The 20,567-nt window shown below is 25.5% G+C and overlaps 1 protein-coding gene across 1 annotated transcript; it reads right to left on the bottom strand.

The window, feature by feature from the left end:
• Positions 1-1,506: 1,506 nt before the first annotated feature.
• Positions 1,507-16,179, bottom strand: LOC129960803 (beta-sarcoglycan-like). The gene is made up of 6 exons (XM_056074455.1): positions 16,086-16,179; positions 7,766-7,960; positions 7,027-7,209; positions 6,387-6,596; positions 5,332-5,466; positions 1,507-4,543 (listed from the first exon to the last, which is right to left on the bottom strand). The coding sequence occupies exons 1-6, from the start codon at positions 16,098-16,100 to the stop codon at positions 4,334-4,336; spliced, it is 948 nt and encodes a 315-aa protein (XP_055930430.1). The 5' UTR covers positions 16,101-16,179; the 3' UTR covers positions 1,507-4,333.
• Positions 16,180-20,567: the final 4,388 nt, after the last annotated feature.

Raw genomic sequence — 20,567 nt, 5'->3', positions numbered from 1 at the left:
GAAGATGGTCTTTCCAACATACATGAAAGGTATATGACTTCCTTTCTAATTAACACAGAAACATATTTATCTAGCACAAAAATAGCATGCTTACATATTGCAGAACAGTATATATTTTTTTTTTTTTTTTTTTGCATCCTTTCTCATGCAAGAAAGAAAAATGTGCAAGCTATATTAATCAAAATTGTATTATTTTTTTAATTAATTTTTTTTCTAAAGGAGGTAGGTATGAAAAATTGGGATTCCAAATTTTTTATATACAAAAGAAAAATACAAAAATTAAAGCATTAATTAAACAAAAACGAGATTTAAATTAAAAGTGCTTAAGATATTGAAAACCAGAAATGTGAAACATCATATCTTAATATCATTACTTAAAGAGAAGTTAATTTCAAACACACTATTCTAACAATTATCCTTATTAAATCTCTCAATTTTTAATATATTGCACTAACCCTTGAAAAATTCTTATATTTCATTTAGAACAACAAAAAATAGTGACTAGTAATATTTTCACCATGATGTTCATATGATTTTTATGAACAAATAAACAGTTTCTTTTAAAATATTCGTTTTCTTTCATTGAACAGTTTCTAGGTAATACAAAAAAGCTCTCTGGATGCATAATTTCCAGAATACAAGCTTAATATAAATTAATGCCATATTCCGACATAGGAGGAACTTATGCTGAATTATTCAGATCTGCTGAAGCATTTAGAGGATATAAATTAAGAGTTCATATTAATTTTTATCTATGTTAATATCGTTTGTTTATAAATAAAGATAAGGGAAAAAATCTTGAAAGACTCAGCTGAAAATATTTTCGAATGTTGAGCAGCTAATAAAAATATGTGTGCAACATACATATTAATACACAATACCAATAAACTTGATGGGATATCCAGAGTAAAATTTTTTACCGAACACAAGACACAGACTAGGTTAGAAGCTACAGAGCGGTGAAAATATATATCTTAATAAAAATCAGTATAATAACAATTAACTAAATTCAATTTTCTTCAACTTTTCATCAACCATGCTCAAATTTTTCATACTGGTATGATTAATTGACTCATAATACATAAAAGGAAAGACGGTCAAGGTTAATGAATAATGAATTTCTAGTGCATAAAAGCAAAAAATATTTTCTTTAAATTGTTAGAATATCCTTTATACTTGATAATTACATTTTATTTATTAACAAAATGTTTTATTACAAAGTTGTACAAGTCTATGTTTATTGTTGTGTTATTGATATGGAACATACTTTAAAACACCCCTAAACTATTCACTGTTTATAGAATGGAATATACCAGAATCGAAGTAAATCTCTCCATTATTTTACTTTTAATATTAATCATATGTGACATAAAAACTCAATATTTCAACAAGGCACATTTTCTTTATCATTATTACGGTAATTCAAATTTAAATTTATTGATGTTTGTCATGTACCAATTCTAGCTGCGCCCTGAAACTTCAATTATGTAATTTAATTTTTAAATGAAAAAAAAAAAAAAAAAAAAAAAAAACGATGCGATTTCTAGCGATGCACACGAACACATAAAATTAACACAAAAGCAACACAATATGAATGATCAATAAACGATTGGATATTTGAAACAGTTTTACACAAATAAAAATGCAACTTATTTTAAAACAGTATAAATTTATAAAATAATGTCTATATAAATACTATGAAAATCTTTTTAAGTACATCAAAAAAAATAAGATAAACTAATTGAACCTAAAAAGTGAAGAATTTTCTTAAACAAAACTATGAAACTGTTCAAACCGCAGAACATTTGATTTTCTCCAGAAGATAAAACATTTCGTAACGACTCTTAGTACTTTCCTTAACAAATTTAACGAAATAAACTCCTTATCACAAAGTTCTTTTAAAAGCCAATAATAATGAGTGAATTTTTATAACATTCAGTTTCAATGATTAGTAAATGCACATATTTAATAAAAATCGATATAAATTTGTTATTTATTAGTTTCCAATTCATTAGATTTTGAAGTGCAAACCTTCATTTAAAAAATTCTTCTTATATGCAGTAAAAAAACTTAACAAAAACCAAAAGGATATAAATGCAATATAATTTTTAGTAAACAAACTAAAAGAAATAAAATATCGCTCTAAAAGGGTAAAATTTTATTTTTATTCGCAAAAGGCGGCTGAAAATAAAATATGCAAATCTTTTTATTATTAATATTAATCCCTCCCTATCTGATTGGCGTCACAGTTGATTTTCAAAAAGACCTGAAAATATTTTCTAATGTTTTACAAATGGAAGTAAAGTATAAATATCATGATTATTATTTTATATAATTCAATCCTATTTAGAACTTTGCTTTAAACTTTTAGAGAAACACAGAAAAAAGTCAGTACAATAGAAAAAAATATCAATAATAGCATAAAGTATTAAAATTTCAGAGACAAATGCACTATTTGATAATTGATATGCTTTTATCTAGATAATTTACTGATTAAAATTTGAATTCTCCCACGATGTCAAATAGATTTTAAGAAACACTCTAAAGAGTAAAATATCTCAAAAATATGTCGAAAGAAGTTTCGTGATTTTTGCATATAAACATCTGACAATGATGCGAAAAGTTCAACAAAGGCACACATATGTATCCGAGATTAGGACCAATGGCAACCGTTTTCCTAAAGAAACATAACAAATGAACAGTTAATTGCCCAGTGATCGTTCATTCACAATCCACTATTTTTTCTCAGAGAGTTGTTAAAACTTAACTCAGCCTTTAATAAATATTTATTTTTATTAGAAATTCAACAAATTATCTATTTCTCACAAGGGATTAAGTTTTAAACAGACAATTTTCACGTGCATTGCTGTTTTACCTGCAAATTACGGTTTAAAGTAAAAATTTGAATTACACAGACAATTATCAGAGAAAGTCACTAATTAGAGTTGGTATTACAGTCATATAAATTAACTTCATGCCAGCATTTTGTTACATTCTGCATTCCCCACTCATAAATTGACTAAATCCTTATGAAAGGAATACATTTATTTTCTTAAAAGAATACTGCTTGTATAAGTGAAAAGCTTCAAAACAGCAGTATTACTATGGTATAAGCTTAAGTGAGATTCAATATAATACTTTAAAAGTGCTATTAGACACCAATATAAAGAACTAGCATTTAAACAGATCTCTCCTAATGTTCCTTCTAAGTTATTCGGTCAAAGGGAAATTTACAAATCCATAATTAATTTTTGAAAAGTGATCACTTTTTGTGTATATTACGAACTAAAAAACAAAAATGTAAATAATTGAACAAAGATGAACATACATTCCAAAGATTAGGGTCAATGGAAATCCTAATCTTTGTAGTGTTAAACGGCAGAAAAAAAAACACTATACATACAGTTCTGAGTTTTTACAACTAAATACCAATTTAAAAAAGAATTCAGATCTTCTATTGCCAATTATAAATTTAAAAATAATAAAAAAATCTGATTATATTAAATTATATTAATTTTTTTATTTTATATTAAAATGAAATATTTAAGTGAATTGTTACATTAATAATAATTAGAACTATTTCATAATTTCAAAAGAATGAAATTAAAAAAAAATCTATACCTTGCGAAAATTCTTGTTAACTGCTTCTCAAAAGTTTGTGAAAATGCACAAAAAATAATAAGAAAAAGCGGCAGGAGCAATAAGACAGAATTCATTCTTTAAAATAGAAGAATGAAAGAAAGTGCATAACATATCACAAGAAAAACATAAATTGGATTGATAAAAATTCTGAATTATGAATGATACCCATATCGAAATATCGATAAAATGAACAGATAATTAATTGGCACTTAATTCATTTGGCTACGTCAAAGAATATATGAATGTAATAACTTTCATAACAGTTGCTCTTGTTTCATCATATGCAAATAATTAGAAACATATTTAAAAAATATGTTGATTTACGAAAAGTAAAACCATAAAACATTCTTTTTATCTTTCACAGCCATGCTCTAAAAATATTCTGTAAAGTCCAATCAACAGAAATAAAAATATAATCAAATATAATTAACCTTAACTATGAAAATTTCATATTGCACAGCAAAAAACCTTTTATATAAATGAAATATAACAAAAAAATAAATAACTGTCGTGATACAGTAAATGCTTTAAAAAATTTAAGGAATATTTCCTTTTTCACAAGTAATAAGAACATTCTTTAAAATGAAAAAAAATATCTAACACATATTCATTTTACAAAAATCATGAAATTCATAAAACAGTTTCATACATAGGAAAGCTATTCTCGCATTGTTTCAGATCTAAAGAAAATCTAAGAACAAGGATTTATGCTTTCAGGAAATCTAACATCATTACAACCGTAACCATGTTCCCTCACAGGAATTCGAAAAACACGTCCACTAGGCATACAGACACATAACTTGTACCAACGAGGAGCACTGTCTTGGGTTTCAGCAGCAAAAGGCAATTTATCCGTGGAAACCATTACACCTTTTGCTCCATCAAGAATAATACTTTGATTCTGAAACAATTTTTGTTAATTATTCACAGAAAAGATTTTTAGAAATGAAAAACAAAATATACATTACTTTTATATAATGATATACTACACACAAATTAGATTTTTTAACAAACACATCATAATTTAAGGGTATATTTTATGAGTTACAAAACTATATAACAGAGCATATTAAATTTCAATAGACATAGGCATAGCAATTTTTGAAACCATGAAAAATCTGAACTACAGCTTTTATAGAAAAAGGCAATTTGAACAGTTTTTTCGTTTTGAATGCTATGTAATTAAATTGCACCGTATAATGTCATCAATAAAAAGCGGATTTTAATCCTTAGACTGGGATTATATAACACCACAGAAAAAATGCCAGATTAAATGTTTGAAATATGAAGAGAAAAAAATTTAAACCCCTACTTTTTACAAAGCAAAACAAAATTAGCACAGCTTAAAAACTATATTACATTTATTTTACGTCTTTAATTAATACTGAATGCATATTTAAAAGGTATAATGTAAAGTTTTATCAAATGAATTAGCAATAAATACGATGATAAGTAAATAAGTACCTATTTTATTCGTGAGATATGTATTTCAATATCAAGATTCAGTCAAGGATATCTTAATAAGAATATAAATAACGTTTGTAAAACATTGTCATAAACTACAGAAAATTATTTCTTAAAGATAGTAAATAAGTTAACTATACCATATTGCATAATTTGATAAAAAATATAGCAAAGAATCTAACAAAAGAAAGAGAGAGAGAGAGAGGGAAATTTCTTTACACATACCACACTCTTCAGATATAAATCAAGACCAGTAATCCAAATTATTTCTTTTCCTGCCATATATAATCCTTCATTTCCTTTCAACATTATTTGATATGGTGATGATATTTCAAGAGATTCATTTTTCTTGCTCACTATCTAATAAAAAATATATAACTTAATGAAACTTCACAGACAACAGAAAATGTCTACAAAGGTTTAAATACAGCTCTTTTGAAACATGAAACGATACAAAGATATTCATATTAATCGATTAGATTATGCAAAATATGATGCTGACATAAGACCAATAACTGAATTAAAATTTAAATAATAGTACAGAAAGTTAAATGAAAATCAAGGAAATTGAAATTAGAACATATTACGATTAAGAATAAATATCTCTTGAAGATATAAACTTCTTAAAACTTTATATATCAGTGTTTAGGACACATAAAAACTAATGCATAAATTTCATAATTACAATGCAAAGGTGTAAAAAAATAGAAACAGAAAAGAAAAAAAAATCAGAATTTGACTACCAAGTCAATTTCTAATGTTTCAATTACTAATAATTTCAATAATTATCTAATGTGTTTAGTTAATGTGTCAAAGTTCCAAAGGGGACTATTATTGAAAAATCATGCATTCATTTAAACATTCATATCCACGTAATCATTTAATCACGTATTTAAAAAATCATGCATTCATTTAACTTTTACCAAATCTTCACAATAGGAAAAAATTAAAACAGCCGAGATTTGTTCAGTCAGCAAAATCTACACGAACACTGGCATTTATTTTATAAACCGCCATTTTTTAACTCTCAAACAATTAAGTAGATGCTTTATCATTTCGTCTATAGTAGCCCCAATTTCCTTCAGCGAATAGAAGAAAGCACAACACAATATACAACAAAATAAAAAACAAATACAGAATGTTTATTAGTTCTGATCAGTTTTACTTTTAATAACTAGTAGTAATTTACTAGTAAACTTACTTTTAATACCTAGTAAGTAATTTTAATAATCAGTTTTAAGTGTTAATGTAAGAAAAGATAAAATTATTTTTTTAATTACCCTCGAAATATGTGCTTCTTTCACACTCAAATGTGAAACACCCGTAGGTAGTTTGAAATCTTTGTATTCTGTTGAAAAAATATTTTTTCCAGACGATGGACTTTGAAGTAGAAATTCTTCTACACCAGAAATCAGTGTATGATCATGATGGATTTCCATGCTAGGACCATATTTTCCGAAATTCAATGCAGATGTTGTGCGAAAAATGACCTAAATGATGAAAAAGGCTTAAAAATAATGAACAATATTAAAAAGGCCAAAAGTAAATGAAAAATACTTTTCATAAATAAATTATTGTGCATTAAGTAACTAAATTTTCAATTACTTTTCAAAACTCTGAAAGGATATTTATACAATAACTATAATTCTGTCACTTTGCATGATTATTAGCATAAGACGTTATTTGTAATCATAATTCAACTAACCAAGTTTTTGTTCATAAACAACATTAAGTTTCAAAAAAAAAAAAAAAACATAATTTATACACAGAGACTATTTTTTAATTAGACATTTAATCTTTTTTTCTCTAATTTCTTTAGAATTCTTTTATCAATAAAAAAAATTAAGCTGTCCATGTTACTCTGCTATCAATAATACAAACAGTTATAAAAGCTAATAAAAAATAATAAATAATAATTACAGGTTGATTATCTCCAGTTATTGGTAGATCACTCTCTAAAAATCCACCAATAACTCCAGAATCCGGAATAACAGTTCCCATATCAGCATGATTAAGAAATCGTAACAACCTTCCACCAGTCATAAATTCCATGCTTTCCATTCCATATCCAATTCGCAAAACACTTAGCAATACGACGATTACCTAAAAAAGGATTCAAACATTCATTTTTATACAAAGGTAAGGCCTAAAAATTAACTTTCATAGAACAAATGTAAACAGTTACAGATGTTATAATAATCAATAACTTTTTTGATAATAACTCTTCTTCTGACAGTTATTGATGCTATAATAATTAATTTAGATTAATAACTCTTCAAAGTTTATTATTAAGGTAAATATTTAAAAAATTTCTGAAGACCCACTGATTTGTTTTATTTTCAATGACATAACTTAAATATTAATAAATGAAAAATAATATATTTGATAAATTAAGACTTTTGAAAAAACAAATTTCATTAACAAAGTTATAAAATAATGATTAGCATTAATTACAAGGAATATGCCAATTTAAGAAAGAGCCATTTAGATATAAACATTATTAAAATATACACAAAAATTCTAAACATAGTTTTTGTAATTTATTTTCCTTGTATGACAAGTTCAATTGACTGCAATAATCAAAGAAAAGTCATAACATTCTGTCAATTAATACAAACAAAGAAAAATGTATAAAGCAACTTGTCAGGAAAATACTTACAGCTAAATTAATAAGAGCAACTGTAAAAAGAAGTACCACTAAGGCATAGAACAGCATTCCCTTCCTTCCTCGTAAACCAGTTTTATGTAAATAAATTTCTGATATTGGTGCATATCCAGGATGAATAGTAACATGTTGCTTATTTAATTGAGATTTTAAAAGAGCTTTCTCTCTCATGGTCAAAGCATTTGCACCCTAGAAGAAAAATTATGTTCTTTAGTAGCTGTTACAGACTTAAGAATAAATATTGATAAAGAAGATATTTGCATTTCAGAATTAAATAAAAAAAATCAACAGTGCATACTTTTTATTAAAGCTAACTTAATACAGGAAACATGAAGGAATGAATGAAAGGGAACTTTTTATTATTAAGAAAGCATTTATCAACATTATTTACTGTTGTTGTTATTAGTTTATTTTTCTTCTTCAGATTATGTTTCAGTTACTAGAATTCTAAATATGTATAGTCCAAACATTAGTTTCTAACAAAGCTATAAAAGTAGACTGAATAGTATTAATTTTGTAAAGTACTAGAAATGGAGGAATTGATGGGAAATGGAGAAATTGGTTATTTTACTCCTAAATCCATTAGCATTAGAATCACAATATGAACATGCAATCAATAAGCTCTTCAAGAGTTTGAAGTAAATTAAAATAAAAGTTTTTCAAACTTTTTGCTCATTAACTACAAAAAAAATATTTTAGAATAGTATATGATTTAAACAAGCTTTTAAATTCTATACTACATTATAAAAACTGGTCCAAAATTTTAATATTAGGTCAGGTTTCAAGAGAAAATTTTCAATTCTCATGAAGAAAGCATGCTTTTATTTTCAGAAATTACAAATCAGAAATTCTAAACTATTTCTGAAATTAATAAAGATACTTGCACAACAATATTTTCATGGATATACCAATATATTCAATACAGTAATGTATTTTTTGTTGATTTTTTTTATGAGTCTAAATTTAAATAAATTCCAGTATGAAAGAATTTACTCTCAGTTTTATTTCATTTCAATAAAGAAAAACCATTACTTGAATTTTTAATAATTAAAGAATTTGTTTTGAGATAATTTTTGGTTTTAAGATGCCATTTAATATATTTTAAAATTATTTATATATCCTAAAATATTATAAGTCAATTTATATGTCCCTTCACATTTTGAAATAATAGCAATAAAATAATTTGAACTTGCCAACAATAAAAACTTATGTAATGGTGTTATGCAGTTTTCATTTCGCAACTTCAGGTTGGAACTAAACTAGAAATTAAAATAACTATATACCAGAATTTTAATTTATTCACACCTCATTTAAATATATTATTGCTTTGAATATACCATTAAACATTTAAGATAGATCCCATTTAAAGACGTTAACATTAACTTAACTGCCTTCCTAACCAGTTTGACAATGACTCGGCAGACAAATAAATTGAAAAGAATGGAACTGATTTATCAAAAATAACTTGCCATATGTCCTAACATAGTCACAAATTAGATTTCTTTAATCTATGTACAGAGAGAAGAAATTCTACAATCTAACAAAAAATTAAATATTAAATAATAAAATCTAACTTATTTTACATATTATTACTCTGAATTACAATGTCAATTTCTGTCATTCTATGATAAAAATTCAAATAGTATCACTTCAAAATCAGAAAAATGTTATATATAAGAGTTTTCCCTCTTATTTTAAAATACTAAGTATATAAATACTAAAATATTTACATATACCAAAATATCAAACAATATAATAATAAAAACAAATTTGAAAAGAACAAACAAGAAAGAATTTTTTCTAGATAATTTTTCTTCCTCAACAGAAATTTTGACTTTTCATATATTTTTTCATTGTATCTGACATCAATAAATTCATTGGAACTTATAATAAAACTTGGAATAATAATGAATGCAGTGAGATAAATAGCCTTAATTTCTTAATTACAAAACAAATACACTTTTCTTATTTGAAATAAAGTGCTCTTATGAACATCAAGTACCAAAATTAAAAATTCCAATAGAGATACTACATTTGAAGAACCTCATTAAATCAAGCAAAAAATCACATTAACTTGCTTATATGTACAAACAATGTACTAAAATTATAGCAAACAAATTAAGAGCCAGAAAACCACGTTTATGACAATGAATTTTTTCTTAAAGAAACATTTAAATAAATAATAAAAAAATAAAACCTATCTAATGCTTTTGTTATAAATAATTTGCATATTTCATCTCTATATAGTTTTAAATGCATTATAATAAATCATTAATAAATTTCATCAGACTCTTCTCAGAAAGAATGTAATTCATATGAAAAAGTACTTAAAATCATAGAAACATATATTCTAAAGCAAATTGAAAAATTAATTCGATAAAACAAAATATATTATTTCACTGCTCATTATTGTATTGATATGCTTCTAATTGAAATTTCTATTTCACTCTAAAAAATTCAATGATTTTTCTATAATAAATAATTTTTTTGGTTTTTATATAAAGGGAGCAATTTATCTTATAAATTCACTATCAAGTTTCAGGAAAGAATTCAAGAAAATTTGTAATTTTGCTAACCATTTAGGAAAATGTTAAAAATTAACCAATTATGTAAATGCTAGTGAAATTTAAAAACTAACCCTTTTTTGAAACTGTTTGTGTCAGTAAATTTTATCTTTAATTAAAATTTCATTCAAAATGTTAAAACTCTTCATTTAAAAAACTGTAAAAAATATAAAGTTATTTGGAAAAACCAGACATAAAGTCAACAACAATCAATTCAAAAATTTTTGCACATTTTCCTTAAGATATAACTCTTCATAGAGAGATACTTAAATATATGAAATCAAAGTTTCTACAAAATTCTCATTAAGTAAAGTATTTTTAAATAAGTTTAATATATAACAGACTAAAATTTTATATTTGAAAAAATATAGAAAAGAAGAAGCAAAAACATATTGCAATTCACTATTTCATTAATAATACAATATTGCCTTCATTGCATAAAATTAAAAAACATCAGTACTGTCAATATCAAAATAATGGACATCTATAACTTATGGTAAATAAATAGAGAGAAAATAAAATAGGAATAAATATGGTTATAGTAACAATTGCCTGTCTTTCTGCTGCATCTCTTCCCTTCCCCCCAACAAAGTGCCTCTCTTTAATTTGTTACTTGTAATATATCATTATAATTTCAAAGATTGATATTCTATTTAACATAAAAAAAAAATTGTGATGAAAAGGAATATATATATATATATATATATATATTATTTTGTTATTATACATTTTTTTCAAAAACTTCTTTATTTGGATATCTTATTTTCAATACTATTAAACATAAAATATATAATCAACAATTTCATTCTTAATTACCAGTTTTATATCTATAATAAGAGTGAATAATGAATCTTTAGTTTTAATTAATTAATTTTTTCTTTTCCTCATTAGAAAAAGATTCAAAATCTAAATTGTAACCAAATGACAAGAAAGAAATATAAACCCTAAAGATAAAACAAATTTTCTTTCTTTCTCTTTTGGACATAACATAAAAATTTTTTTTTTTCTGCTCAAATAATGATGAATTTTGACTCCAGTGATGATAAATTTTTCTCCATTCTATCTAATTAAGTATATTTACCTTAAATGTATTATCCTACAAATTGTCTGGAACTAACCAAAAAGAATATGCAATATTCTAATTCCCTGTCTTACTTAAAAAGTCTGATTATAATTTGACAAGTTTGAAAAAAGAATAGTACATCACAATTCCATTTCTTGTCTTCTTGCAACTGTAGATAGCCTATGATTATAAAGAAGTTATCAATTAAATTATTATCAAATTCAAAATCTCTCATCCTTAGATGATCTTAAAACTATAAAATCCACAACATCATTCTGGAATTCACAGATATTAATCTCAAATGTACATTTAAAATCTTAAGTTCAATATCAATTGCCACCAAAGATACTGAAACCTATCTCCCTTCCTCTCCAATCTTTTCAGAATGATTAAAATACCAAAGGAATCATATTAATAATATAAAGCACAAAAGAATCAAAATACACTTTACTCCACAGTTTGGAAATGCTACTAGTAAGACATACAAAAACATAAAGTGTGCTTGTAAAGAAGCCCATTTGTGGGGGGGGGGAGTGCTAAGCCATTTCACAAGTCCATTTAAAATATAATTGAGAGATAATCGCTAACAGCTACCATCTTTTACAGTTTGACAAGTTTTAAAGGAAACAAAAAGATGCACTGCAAAATAGAAGATAATGTGATAAAATTTCATAAACTATCTTTAATTAAAATATAAAGTTGTATCATCAATTAAAATAAAGTAAAATAATTCTTATAGGGTATTTTTTACTTATTAAATAATTTGAAGTAAAAATGAAATTTCAGTCCTGTAAACAATAAAATACCAACAAAAGATAACGATAAGAATAATAGCCTGAAGGTAAACAGAAGCATTCCTATAAAAAAATGGAGCCAAAGGTAAATAAATACCTCCTCCTATTGTAACCATTCTCCAATTTTTTTCTAAAATTAAAGACAGCTTTTAAGTGGCTTTGTGTTGGAGACATGTTTATGTTCAGTTTTTTATAGAAACATTCTTAACTTTTTCATTTAAAATAATTATTTATGGATCTGATTTTTAAATAATGATTATATCGATTTGTGACTTCAAAAGCTAGTAAAGCTTTTTATTTGAAACTTCTCCTTTCAAAATATATAAAAGGTAAAATCTTAACATTTAACCCTTAACTGGGGACGTGCGGTCTGCGAGGCTGCTAGCGAAGGATTTTCGGTCACCCCTATTCTATTTTTAGCTCAATTTAATGGATTGACCCTGTAGCTTCCTGTTTTGTGACCTTCAATACATATGCACTTTTTCAACCGATTTCAGCGGATGCTTTTTCAAATAATTCAGTTATTTCTTCAAGTGCAGTCTCTAAGACTGCACCTCCCTGTTAGTGTCCCAGTGATAAACAAGGCTTAGCAGATGGCGCTAAAACCTGGGCACCGAAATATCATCCAATTTACTGATCATATTATGAAGCAGTGCTCCAGACACTTTTAAATGAAGCAGAAAGTGATTTTAGTGATAAGGATAACTGTACAGAAGAGTTTTTCGATGAAAGTTTGCATTCAACTCATTCTGATATGTATGTTCAAACATAACTAATTTTTCTAGTGATAATGTATTTTGAAAAATTTATAAAATATATTAATGCACCAAGAAAATATACAGAATTTATAGGTTGAATTTTTTACTAGTTCTGAACCCGTATGCTTAAAATGCCCTAGAAACCGTTCTACGAAAGTCACACAAGCCGATAAAAAAAAAGGGCCAATTTTACCCATTGTCAATTTTTTTATTTTTTATATAATTGTTGAATTTTATATTATATTGTCTTCTATATACCTTCATATACTGTAAAAATAAATATGACTTAAAAAGTAAAAAGTAATATTGTTTTCAAGAATATTATTAATTGTAACATGTAATTTGAGAAGAAAATGTATGTTCCAACACATTTTTTTTTTAATGATAATATATTTTGAAAAATTTCTAACACATATCTATATATCAAGAAAAATAGCTGCAAAATATATTGGCAGTTTTTCATACTAATACATTAATTAGAAAATTTAATTTGAGTGTAAATGAAATGCGGTCTTGTAGACCGCACCTCCCCAATTAAGTCCTAAAATTTCACCTCCCCAGTTAAGGATTAAAAGTAGTCACACTTATTGCTACCATATATTTCCCTATTTTACAATAATCTAGCTATTTTCTTTATGACTCTTCAACAGAAAAATGGTTTATTATATAATATCTTAACTCAAAATTTAAAAAAAGAACTCGCAAGTCTCTCTCTCTTTTCCCTTCCTTGAATTTAATTTTCTCTGCATTACTTAGTTAATAAAAATAACTTTTTATTGATAAAATAAAAATACTTATTTCTTTCAGTTTTCAGCTCAATTTTTGTAGATTCATTAAACTTACTATAATAAAAGTGTAAGCAAAAGTTATTTTATCTATACGTTAATTCTAAAATTCGCAGAATGAAAAATTTAAAAAAATATATTACTTTTTTTTATCAACAATTAAGAAAGAAATATCCTTTTTATATAATAACTTACATCCTTGTTGTTAGCATAATAGTTTCAAGAAGATTAATTATAATTCATTTATTCAAAAGCATATTCCTTGATAAAAATGAATGATATTATGGCAAATTCAATATATTTACAGATGCACTTAGTAGTAAAATAAAATGTATTTTAGATTTAAACCATTAAAATAATAATTAGAAATATTTAATGCTTCATTACTGATATTAGACAGACTATTTTACATCTAAAATGTCAGATAATTTGCTGAAAATATAGTCCATCATTAAAATTTTACTATTTAGTACGAATTTACTGACAAATAAGTATCTGAGTTTTTGTAATTAGATTGTTTCTTCAGTCCTTGGACCATATAAGAACCTACCAAAACCAAAGAAGGCTTCATTGGTCTTGGAGTCCTCTGAATGTTTCATAAAAGTAAATATATAAAATCATAATTTTTTAAATCATTTAATACACAAGATTTAGGTAATAAGACAGCGACATTAATGAGGATACAGGATGATTTTATATTAGTTCAAAATAATATCACAATTTAAATTTTGTGAAACCAATTTCGCAGCTACAATCAAGATTCATATAAACATTTATATACAAAAAAAGGCATTTGGGGAAATTCTAAAATTAAAAATTCATTAAGAAATTTCATGACATTATAATACAAATCATCATCAACAACCTCACATCATCACATAAAAACCTGAACAGTATGTCCTATTCTTAGAATTCACCTTATTTTATGTCACAGAAGTATGATGCTCATTTCTCAAACATTTTGATGAAACTTTTGTAGACTGCATGGATTTTATTTTAAATGTGGTCTTAAAATTTATACTAACTATCAATTACATGCATTGACAAGGGGTCATAATCAAGGCACTTCAAAAAGAGACAAATTTCGAGAATTATCTAGAGGCACAAATTAACAGAAGTTTGTCTTAACTTGCAAAGGAAAAAAAATATATATATTAAAAATGCATTCACTAAATTATACAAGAAGAGGCACTTGAATGCACCTTAAAATTTTCTATAATAGCAAATAGTTGCCAATTAGTATTAGTGTTTAAATAGTTCTGTTTGAATACAACATTATACTGGTTCATAGTCCCAACATAGCCATATAAAAATTTTGAATAACAGCTCCAAAGGTTTTTGTAAATTGTGGGTTACTGAAGCTATAATAACGTTCAGTAAATAATCAATTTCCAATCCAGAACTTGCATTATTAGCATAACTAATTCAGAAAAACCTATCGAACCAATTTTTATTTAAATTATTTTATTAAAATTTTACTAACACTTTGGCCCAAATTTACAAATGAATAAATATTATACTTCAAATTTCAGTTCAATCATTCTCTTAAATGAACATTATAACAAAAAAGTAATAACAACAGAGATCAACTAACATATTTGACCATAGATTAAATCTTAAAGAAGAAGAATATTGTTGTTTTCACATTATCCAAACTTAAACATGGATTTTATTTTATTCTAAAAAGGCAAATATTAATACTTGAATGAGTACTATCATATAAGAATTATTGTATGCATCTTATCTTTCAGAATTGGAAAATAGATTTTAAAATTTAAAAAAAAGATGAAGAATAGTCATATGAAAAATGTTGTAAACTACATATATATATATTTTTTTAATAATTTTAGTATCATTTTTTGTCAAAATACTTAAACAGAAAATTATTTCACCCTCCTGCAAGAGAAAAGAGTCAATTTTCATCATACATCAAATATTATTTTATATTAGAATAAAATTTATATCCCAATAAAATTGAAGTTGTATGTAATGGTGTTTTTATTAAGTTATTCACAAATATTTAGCAATAATAAATCAGTTACACATTATCGTTTCGATTTTATTTCGCAATTTCAAAGCAAACTAGATAGCACTTTTAATGTCATGTTTAGAAAAACAGTAATAGTTTTAAGGTGCACTAGTGAAAGTTCTTCTATGTATTAATTGAAATAAATATAAATTTAGTGATATTAACAAAACAAAAAAAATTCAAATTAAATGTTATCGAATGCACTAAAAATTTCCCTCAGACCAATACAAAGATGAACAGCTACACTAATTGTATTCATGGTTATAAAATGCAAACGCATCTTACATATATATTTTTAAAAAATAAAACATTTCCCCTTACCTCACCCGCAGCCATAACGAAACTATAGAATCCGATTGTTATTTATTTATATGCCAGTTTACTGTATTCTTAGAATTGCTTTCATCAGTACTGGTAGAATTTGAAAACAATACTTTAATAGCCGGCACAATGGCAGAATGTGTAAGTGATATTCTTCCCTTCTACATAAAAGAAACTACAAATTATAGAAAGAAAGGGGGCACATTGTTGGAAAAATCAACTGCCTAAATATTACATAATTTCTTTTAAATTAATAATAATAGGTAATTATCAATAATAACCGGTAAATGTGATAAACTAATGAATCACTTTTATCAGTTATTAATAAAGATGCATAATCCAGGGTTTTTTTTTTAAAAAACCAATATTTTTAAGGATGTTATTTTTAAATATTTGTTTCATATAATTGTATTTAAATCAGGCTTTAAAAATTTTTATTAAATATTATTAACAAAAATTTATTAATAATTAATATTTAATTTATTAATTTAATTGAAGTCTGATTAACTTAATTTTGTTTATTTAACTTTAATTTTATTGAAAACATTTTACACGATTTTATATATCCAAGTTAAATGTTTTCTAAAAAAAAATGAAATAAAAAAAAAAGGTATTTATTTAAAGTTTTAAAAAGTTCTGTCAAAAGATGGCGCCAGGAGAATGAATGCATATAGAAGGCGGTTTACTTTTTTGTGAGGTTATAAAATAAATTCCTCAAAAATATGCAAAAAAACAAAAAAAAAAAAAAAAAAACGGATAATATCCTTCAAGTTTTGATATAAATTTGAAAAATGATACGACTAAGCAGCAGTTTTAATTAAAGTACAAAAGTTAATTTAGAAAAAGGATTAGTTGAAAAATACTTACATTTTAAATACATAAACTTAATGGAGATAAAGAAAAATTCTCAAAACATATTTTAAAACAACAGTTCAGTCAAAAATAGAAAACACATTCGCAGGGGATAATAAATACAGTATAAAGATTTTTTTTTATAAATGTATAAATTGTAAAGGGAAAGGTCCGTTTTTTTTTTTTTTCTTTTCTTTTTCATTGAAAACGATTTAAAAGAATATTATTTAAGATCCCTGTTATGGCAATCAATTTTAAATTTATGGTTTGATTTTCTTTCCGATGATACACAAAACTTTACTCCCAATATTACCAGAAAGATCGTGTATTAGAAGAGAAAGTTGTTGTCGGAAAAGCTTTAATTCAATATCTTTTATCTTTAATAGCGATAAGAAATTTACGTTAAGAATTTATATCTAAAAATCTGCTTTTCATGAACGACATGAAGTAGAATAGCTACATTTTTATTCCAAGAATAACCTTTGGCCTTTCAAAAATCTGATGAAGACAGCTAATTTCATAAGACTTAAAATATAAAAGACTTTCAATATTCAACGTCTGTATTAATGCCTTTGGAAAAGATGAGAAAAAGTATAGAAAATGACAGTGTAATTTATTTTATGTATATATTCCATTCTTTTTTAACCCGTCTATTTTTTGCAGCTTGTATTATTCATCATCATAATTATGACATTACAATTTTAACAATTTTTTTTAATTCGATGATAACCGAAAAAACATTATCAGCCAAAAACTAAAAAAAAAGTAGTTGAAAAAAATTTGCACTTAAGTTTCTGTTCAACAAACCAAAGACTTCGTAATGATGGAATTTATCAAGTAACAGCACTCTGTTAATAAGCGAAGATGTAAGGAATATACAGAAAATAGTAGATAATGAAGAAATAGAAATTAATTCAGTTATATAAAAAATTGATTTCGTTATTTCTAGAGAAAAATCAAACCCAAATTAGAAAACCAGAATATTTTGTAAATGATGATATTGCTTTTTGGTCTCATGTTTTTTTAAGATTTGACCGCAGATATTTTAAGAGCAAACTTGCTGAAAAATATTAAGAACAAAGGTGATTTGAAATCATTGTATACGGGTAGATATGCAATGTATTTTAAAAGCCTATTTGAAAATTACTTTTGCAAAATAAAATTTTAAAAAAATACAAATTTGCTTAAATCCTCAAAAACAAGAGATTGTGACAACTGCGAATCGAATTTATCTAATATTCGATATTTAGTATATTAACTCTCTTTTGGAGAGTTATAATTCATTGAATTTTGTGTAAGAATTAGAAGTTATTTGTTTACAGAAATCTCCACGGTAATTTTAAGCGCAAAATAATTTTCTTTTTATATAAGAAATCTTTAGTTCTTTCACCAATTTTACTTAAATTCTGCTCAAAAATTTAAACTACGAGTGCGAGTAATCTTAAAAATTAATAATATTAATTATAAATCCTGCATATTATTTCTGTCATCGATCTAAGTCTAGGATGTCGTACTTTTATTTCTCTCTTTTCAGTAATTATATTGATGAAAGGGATAAAATGAATATAACTTCTTTGATTCCCTTATTTCTTGGAATATATGGAGCATCTTATCTAGCATACCTTTTGAGTGAGCATTTCTTTCCTCTCTGCTACTCTTTTTTTTTTTCCATTCTCTTAGCATGTTTTAAAGTGACGGCCTCAAGTCCTAGACAAGTATGTGGCCACCTCAGATATTATTATATTAGGTGCGAATTCTTCCGAAAAAAAAATCCATGAAAAAATTATTTCATAATTTTTATTATTATTCTACTGTACTATTTTATGTCATTACGAAATTACTGTGATATCGATATAAATATGTATTGCCATTTTAATGAACTGAGCTTCTCTTGCTCTTCAGGAAACCGATTGCTCGTTCTTCTTAACGTTGAACAGAAGAGGGATTTATTAATATTTTCCCCTTCCGGTGGGATAATTCTTATAGTTTTAAGTATCAGAAGTAAGGGGGGGGGGAGCATAATATATTTTCTACTGCTTCTCAGATGGGTAAGGGCAGTTGAAGGTTAATAAGGAATTCCAAGGTTAGTAAGATCAAATCGTCAAACTTGTCAACAAATTCATGGAACAATTATTTTGCAAATGACACAAAAGTACTATTTACTCCGCAAACTTACACTAACAAACGATAATCGAAATAGGGAAAGTTAGATCAAGGTTCAAAGATCAAAATTTTCAATAATATCACCTTCAGGGGATTCAATGTCGGCATATATCATAAAAATTTTATTCGATTTCTCTTTTGAAGTATATTGATGCATTTGAAGTTATTTAAAATTTTATTTTGTTCTCTTCTTTCACATTTTATTTGACTTGTAGAAACTAATAATTAATTTGCCAGTATTTTTTCCCCTTTTATATTTTCTCCATTATAAAAATTTTTTATAAAGATCCTCTATCCTGTGAGTATTTAATAAAATGTTCTTGAGACACTAATATATATTTTAAATAAAATAAAAAGCTCCACTCTTTTGCAATCAAAATTGATTCAGCTATGAAAATTTGATTATCTCTATTCTATAAAAAACGCTCAATTTTAGACTACTCATTCTAGAGGGAAATACTCCCATCAGCGCTCAGATTTTCTCCACGACCGATTGGTCTCAAACAATGAAATTCAAAGCTTTATGACTCGGTCAGATTTGGTCACAAAATATTGAAACGTTTTTTTTTTTTTTTGCGTGTGTGTGTGTGTGTTTTTTTTAAATTTATTTAAAATTTGGTGTATCAAGAACATTTTACTGAATATGATCGAAAGACCGTATAAAACTTCATAATTTTTTCAGAAGCACATTCATTGTTTGAAACAAAATATTATTTAAATCCTTTAAAATTAAATCTTACTTTAATGATGAATCGGAAAAGACTTTACAGAATAATTCTGTGAAGTATTACATAAATCATATATATTATATATATATATATTCATTCTAAACTGCACGATTCTCTTTTCCTCGTATTTTTAAAGAACATGTTTGGCTTCAGCAAAAAAGTTATCGTATTCATCGAAATTTTATCAATTTCAAATTTTACGTGAGCTGACAGAAAATTAGCGAGATACATGATAAAATGAACAGAATATCGTTAAGTCTTCGATAATAGTACGAGTTATATTACTATCAAAATTCGAAGCCTTTAAAATTTTTTTGCTGAGAAATCGTTAAGACCGAGTTACAAAAAAATATTTAATTGGACATTTTACCTATGATTAATCCCAGCGAACCGATTGGTCGCCAAAGACTGCTAGTATTAAAATAAAACCAAATTATTTCTACGTCAATGATTGCATAAAATCTATTTCAGTTGCCTGACGAGCCTTCCCCCATTTTTTTTTCTTTGTTGTTGTTGCGTAAACTTATAGCAAATTTATATTTTATTTTTCTCGTATACAAAGATAAAGTATTGTAATCCTTAAAAACTTCGAATTCCAAATTTTAACGAATCTCTATATTTTTCACTTTCCCGAGTCCGAGAAACACATTTGTGGAATTATATATCTGTGAACATAATTCAAAAACACTTTGAGTTAGACGCATGAACTTTGGTATAATAATCTATTCCAATTTTGTAT

Source organism: Argiope bruennichi, chromosome X2 (genome assembly GCF_947563725.1).
Source record: "Argiope bruennichi chromosome X2, qqArgBrue1.1, whole genome shotgun sequence".
Lineage (NCBI taxonomy): Eukaryota > Metazoa > Arthropoda > Arachnida > Araneae > Araneidae > Argiope > Argiope bruennichi.
Note: the sequence above shows the minus strand (reverse complement) of the source record. Positions and strands in the feature narration are given on the sequence as shown.

Bases quoted from the DNA above. Each gene is read 5' to 3' on its own strand.
- LOC129960803 (XM_056074455.1), bottom strand. The intron at 7,210-7,765 runs GTAAGTATTTTC...ATCCTTTTTTAG, and splicing joins TTGCTCTTATTAATTTAGCT to GTAATCGTCGTATTGCTAAG. The intron at 6,597-7,026 runs GTAATTATTATT...TTCATCATTTAG, and splicing joins TAACTGGAGATAATCAACCT to GTCATTTTTCGCACAACATC.